Source organism: Lucilia sericata, unplaced genomic scaffold, assembly GCF_015586225.1.
Source record: "Lucilia sericata isolate MDLA Ls3-8-SP2 unplaced genomic scaffold, ASM1558622v1 Contig003234F_arrow, whole genome shotgun sequence".
NCBI lineage: Eukaryota > Metazoa > Arthropoda > Insecta > Diptera > Calliphoridae > Lucilia > Lucilia sericata.
Genome location: NW_023996769.1, coordinates 4,174 through 11,250, shown reverse-complemented (window position 1 = coordinate 11,250; position 7,077 = coordinate 4,174). Strand labels below are relative to the sequence as shown.

The 7,077-nt window shown below is 30.3% G+C and overlaps 1 protein-coding gene across 1 annotated transcript; it reads left to right on the top strand.

The window, feature by feature from the left end:
* Window positions 1-600: 600 nt before the first annotated feature.
* On the top strand, window positions 601-6,559 carry LOC119614669 (homeobox protein B-H1-like; the record flags this gene model as incomplete). Its single annotated transcript, XM_037970785.1, has 4 exons — window positions 601-823; window positions 5,333-6,119; window positions 6,179-6,311; window positions 6,437-6,559. Coding segments are annotated over 2 exons (842 nt in total), but the record flags the coding sequence as incomplete, so codon positions are not given.
* Window positions 6,560-7,077: the final 518 nt, after the last annotated feature.

Below are 7,077 nucleotides of genomic sequence, written 5' to 3'. Positions count from 1 at the left end.
AACTTTAAGAGCCAGCTCTTTACCTATATCAGCTCTATACAGAGTTATAGCTTATTTTTAAGTCGTCTTGAACCGTTAGCTTTTTAATTGTTTTTCTTTGATAATTTTTACGCAAATCTCTATAATTATTAATTCAATATAAGAGTATTATAAAAGTAACATGAATATGCATGCAAAAATAATTTTAATTAATTGCACATAAATATGACACAAAAAATTTACGCATCATTTCACTCTATGGAAAAAAACTAAAGAGAGAAAAAAGAAATATTTAAAATGTGGACAAGCCAGTTGTAGTAAAGCCAGGCAAGACTACTTCGAACAACTTTGCAAACATTTAAAGATTTAAATTGCAACAAAAAAAGCAAAAATAATAATACCATGCGAGCAAGAAAATTTTTAAACTAAAACAAGAAAATACATTGAAAAACAGGCGAATAATAAAACCACAAAACAAACCATAAATGATCATGACAGAAATCTGCAACAGCTATGAAGATGAAAAAAAAAAACTAACTTTTATACAAAACACAAAATATCCGCTTAAAAAAAGAGTGTTATTTTAACAGCAAATATTTTTCTCTGATTTAAATTTTGCAGGTGCCAAAGATGATGATGGTCACAGCATTAAAAGTAGTGACAATCTAATGGGTTTATCGAAGAAACAACGCAAGGCACGAACTGCCTTCACCGATCATCAATTGCAGACATTGGAAAAATCATTTGAACGTCAAAAATATTTGAGCGTACAGGATCGTATGGAATTGGCGAATAAATTGGAATTGAGTGATTGTCAAGTCAAGACATGGTATCAAAATCGAAGGTATGTAACAAATAAGGGGATTATGTAGAGATAGAGGGGTGAAAAAGAATATTAATTTAGGTAGAAGTGTTGAAATGTAACAACATTTCAGTTTTAATTATGTTGCAAAAGCTATAAAGATTAAAAAGGAAGATGACAACTTAAAGCCAGTTTTTTCCTTAATACAAATATTTAACTTATTTTTAATAAAATTCTTTAAATATGTTGATTCCTTCGTTATTTTAACAAATTATGATTATAAACTATTTTAACTAAATCTAACATATTTATTTCTAGTTCAATCATAATCTTATTACATTTTTCGTTTAACATCATGTTTGTGTCTTAAATCTATTGTTTTTTAAATCACATCAAAAATAATATTTTATGTGTTTTTATGTTGAGCCATAAAAATGTTTGGCTATAAAATTTTCGCCCATTAAAAATATCTGTTTATTTGAAAACATTCAAAAAGTTAATTAAGTTATTTAATTTGCATTATGATCCAGTTTTTTTTAAATGTTTATAATGTTTCTTTGTTTTAATTATATGGAAAAATAATCTATAAATATTTATTTTTAACTGGTATCATTTGTTTAATGTAGCAACTTTTTCCGATTTTATAATCTCGTCTCTTTAAATGCACATTAATATTTAAAGAAAAATTATAGCATTTTAATTACTCTAAACTTTAAAAATGTCACACAGGTAGTGAAAGTAAATGAAGGATTTTAAATAGAATTTAAAATTACAAGAAAAACTAAAACTGAACTAGAACTGAACTGGAACTAAACTAGAACTGAACTAAACTAGAATTGAACTAGAACTGAACTAGAATTGAACTAGAACTGAACTAGAACTGAACTAGAATTGAACTAGAACTGAACTAGGACTGAACTAAAACTGAACTAGAACTGAACTAGAACTAGAACTGAACTAGAACTACTAGAACTGAACTAGAACTGAACTAGAACTGAACTAGAACTGAACTAGAACTGAACTAGAACTGAACTAGAACTGAACTAGAACTGAACTAGAACTGAACTAGAACTGAACTAGAACTGAACTAGAACTGAACTAGAACTGAACTAGAACTGAACTAGAACTGAACTAGAACTGAACTAGAACTGAACTAGAACTGAACTAGAACTGAACTAGAACTGAACTAGAACTGAACTAGAACTGAACTAGAACTGAACTAGAACTGAACTAGAACTGAACTAGAACTGAACTAGAACTGAACTAGAACTGAACTAGAACTGAACTAGAACTGAACTAGAACTGAACTAGAACTGAACTAGAACTGAACTAGAACTGAACTAGAACTGAACTAGAACTGAACTAGAACTGAACTAGAACTGAACTAGAACTGAACTAGAACTGAACTAGAACTGAACTAGAACTGAACTAGAACTGAACTAGAACTGAACTAGAACTGAACTAGAACTGAACTAGAACTGAACTAGAACTGAACTAGAACTGAACTAGAACTGAACTAGAACTGAACTAGAACTGAACTAGAACTGAACTAGAACTGAACTAGAACTGAACTAGAACTGAACTAGAAACAGAACGAACTAGAACTGAACTAAAAAAAAAACTAGAACTGAACTAGAACTGAACTAGAACTGAACTAGAACTGAACTAGAACTGAACTAGAACTGAACTAGAACTGAACTAGAACTGAACTAGAACTGAACTAGAACTGAACTAGAACTGAACTAGAACTGAACTAGAACTGAACTAGAACTGAACTAGAACTGAACTAGAACTGAACTAGAACTGAACTAGAACTGAACTAGAACTGAACTAGAACTGAACTAGAACTGAACTAGAACTGAACTAGAACTGAACTAGAACTGAACTAGAACTGAACTAGAACTGAACTAGAACTGAACTAGAACTGAACTAGAACTGAACTAGAACTGAACTAGAACTGAACTAGAACTGAACTAGAACTGAACTAGAACTGAACTAGAACTGAACTAGAACTGAACTAGAACTGAACTAGAACTGAACTAGAACTGAACTAGAACTGAACTAGAACTGAACTAGAACTGAACTAGAACTGAACTAGAACTGAACTAGAACTGAACTAGAACTGAACTAGAACTGAACTAGAACTGAACTAGAACTGAACTAGAACTGAACTAGAACTGAACTAGAACTGAACTAGAACTGAACTAGAACTGAACTAGACTGAACTAGAACTGAAGTAGAACTGAACTAGAACTGAACTAGAACTGAACTAGAACTGAACTAGAACTGAACTAGAACTGAACTAGAACTGAACTAGAACTGAACTAGAACTGAACTAGAACTGAACTAGAACTGAACTAGAACTGAACTAGAACTGAACTAGAACTGAACTAGAACTGAACTAGAACTGAACTAGAACTGAACTAGAACTGAACTAGAACTGAACTAGAACTGAACTAGAACTGAACTAGAACTGAACTAGAACTGAACTAGAACTGAACTAGAACTGAACTAGAACTGAACTAGAACTGAACTAGAACTGAACTAGAACTGAACTAGAACTGAACTAGAACAGAACTAGAACTAGATAGAATTAAGATTCTCTGGACAAAGAATGGAGTCATACTCCACTAATACAAATCAACTAAAAAAATTCTTAAGATTCCTTCCTTCTATTAACATTTTTCCCACCTTCACTCTCCAATTTCTAAATAGAATGTTGAAATTCTAATCAAATTTGTTACAGCACATTTTGTGAGTAGTAAAAAAAACTTATTCAAATTGATTATGAATAAATGTAGTAAATTACATTTTACAAAGAAAATAAGCACAATCATTACGAACTGCCACCACCCTTGAGGCAACTAACACAACAAAAACAATTCAAATAGTGACAATTGCCACAAAACGCAGTTTCTGAACAGAGACACACACTTTAAAATTCGTTTTGGTTTTTCAAAACGGTTTTTTAATAAAGAAATTCGTTATGGGACTTTTTTATTATTTGAAAATAGATAAAACGGAAATATTCAAAAGAAATTTACATCATTAAGTATAAAAAGTGACAGGCGCTGCTTAAACACATTTGGCCACTGTGGCAATTTAAATACAAAAAAAACAATGTTTTTTGGCTGTTAGAGCAGCATCAGTTTAGTTCATTTGAAGCTAATGCACAAGTCAATGCAGTAATTTTTCAATCATTAATCATTAAAAAGAGAAACGAGTAGTATATTGTATGCGTCTTTATAAAAAACAACAACCAAATGACTGAAATTTAAGTTACTTTTTTTAGAAGCAAATTTTGAGAACCAGGTAAATTTTGTAAAGTCATTGATGGAAGTTAATATTCTCCTTTTTTTAAGCTTAAAGTAGAATATTTTCTTGAAGTGTGTTTTTGTTTTTATTTGTCAGTTAATTGTTTTGTTAAACGCCTACTGGCATTTTATTGTCTCTAAATGCTGTTGCATTGTTTATTGCTGTAGACGGTCGAGTAGGACTACTACCGCCACATTGAGGCTGTGCCTAAAGTTGCAAGTATTTTATATGTTCAACAAATGTCCTGCTGCTACTTTGTGAATCGCCTTTTTTGTGTGCTGTTGGTTTGTGGCATGCTGTGTCTTTTTTGCTGCAGTTTCTTTTCTTATAAATTTTACTACATAATTGGTTGGTTGTATCTTTTCTTTCCAATTTGTTTAGAGTTTTTAGTTAATCCTATTAACTTGTTGCTGAAGTAATAGCAGTGATATTTGCAAAATAATCAAACTATTTGAAGGCTTAGTTTTAGGGTTAATGATAATCTGGCAAAAAAAAATTTGTTTATAAGCAAATTTATTTTTTCTAACTCTTGCTGATTTTAAGATAATTTAGTTTAATTTTAACAGGCGCCTAAATTTCATTAACTAGGCGACTGTCTCTAAATAGAAACCTGTCTAGTAGTTTTAATTATTTTTATTTATTTATTTTTTTTGAGTTGAAGAAGAAATTTTTTTGTTTGACAATATTTTAATATTTAAATTAAAAATATAATTAAAATTCCTTATTGTGCTATCTTGTGTTAATTTGTTAAAATGTGTATTTTTTTAATTAATCAAAATATATAAACAAAAATTAATTTAAATCAAAATATCAGGGTGTTTTGCATTTCAATGTTTAAGAAAAAAAAACAAAAGATTTAAGACACAAACTTGTTTATTTTTTTCGAAGTAACAAAATACGCAATAAATCTTGTTTGATTTAATAAATTGAAACATTTTAACCCTTTAAAGAAACAAATTTGTAAAATTTTAAAGCAGAAGAGTGGGTGTTGAGTTATTTAAAGTGACAAATGTTTAGTTTTTGGGGGGAAAACATTAATAAAACTATGATAATTTATAAATACCTTTAGTTTCATATATTTCATATCGTTTCGGTATCTTACCTGCAATAAAGAAAAAAAAAAAAATTATAAATACATAAAGAATTGAAAATTGAAATCGAGAGAATATATCAAATTTTTCTATATTTAGTTTAGTATCAAATTAATTATAATTTTTTCTTATTTTCAATTTTCAGAACCAAATGGAAACGGCAAACAGCTGTGGGCCTAGAACTTCTAGCCGAAGCTGGCAACTATGCTGCCTTTCAACGTCTCTATGGTGGTGGCTCACCCTATCTAACATCTTGGCCCTATGGACACCCTCAAGCTTCACCCCACATATCACCCAGTTCACCCATAGATCTCTACTACAGACAAGCGGCAGCAGCAGCTGTACTGCAGAAACCTCTTTCCTATCGCATGTATCCTTCCATACCACCCATGCCAGCATCAGGATTGTCTACAATGCCAGTAGCACCCACACCCATGTCGCATCTAAGTGCTTCCAATTCTTTATCTTCGTTAAGTAACTATTATCAAACGGCTACACAAGCGTTTGGTTCCACAAATTCACCCTCCACCAATTCTAGTCTTCACAATAAAAGTCCCACACGTAGTGAGGATAATGATGTCGATGAAAATCGTAAAAGTGTTGAAATTATAGATCGTTCATCTAGTCCGCAATTGAATCCGGGCAGTCCGCCAGAACGTTTAGAGAATAAAACGAATACAATAGCAGCAGCAGCAGCGGCAGTGAACGTTTTAGAACACAGCGATAATGAGGCTGATGATGAAGATGATGCTATAGAAGTTTGAGTTGATGACCCTGATAGTAATAACGACAAATACCTACACAATGACAACTATGATGATGAAGAAGATGATGAACCTGTATTTAAGAAACACCTAATATTGAAAAAGCACCGTGACATAAAATATTTATGGGGCGTTGAAAAGGGTTCTTCAGCAATTGCTATAGTTAAGGTGGGTTCTATTAAAAGCTGTTCTTTAGAACAATTTTTAATTTATTTTTTAATTTCCAGAACCCTCAGCTTTTTAGCTGTTAATTGATTGCTCTCAGTGCCTTGTTGTGTGTTAAATTTGGCAGAGTTGTTGTGTAAAATGAAAAGGGAAACTTCGAAGTTTTAAACCAAAGATACCAGAATCGTTTTAAAGGTGGGTACTATTTAAAACATGAAAGTATGAAATAAAATATTTATGAAAATATTTTTTTATTTGGGATTGTTTCTAATATTTTGATTTAATTAATTAAAATAATTTTTATTCTTTTTATTTTACAGATTTTGGTCTTATTCCAGTGGCTATGGATCTCATTATTGTTTTTAATACTTAATATAAAATTTGTAAATATATACTAAAAAATCAGTGTTAATTTTAAATAAAATTGAAAAATAATTTATAAACTAAAAAGCTTTTTTAATAATATATGCGAAGAAAAAAGGTAAATTGCTTTTTAATTATGATTTATCTAAATCAAAAGTTAATATTAACAATTGGAAGTAAGTTGAGAGAAACTTTGTTAATTTTTGTGCCAATTTATAATTTTTGGACTGATTATTACGATTTTTTACTAATTTTTAACAGAAATATGATTTTTCACTAAAAATATGATTTTTCACTAAAAATTAAATTTTTCACTAAAATTAAATTTTTTACTAAAAATAAAATTTTTCACCTGTTCTAGTTCAGTTCTAGTTCAGTTCTAGTTCAGTTCTAGTTCAGTTCTAGTTCAGTTCTAGTTCAGTTCTAGTTCAGTTCTAGTTCAGTTCTAGTTCAGTTCTAGTTCAGTTCTAGTTCAGTTCTAGTTCAGTTCTAGTTCAGTTCTAGTTCAGTTCTAGTTCAGTTCTAGTTCAGTTCTAGTTCAGTTCTAGTTCAGTTCTAGTTCAGTTCTAGTTCAGTTCTAGTTTAGTTCTAGTCAGTT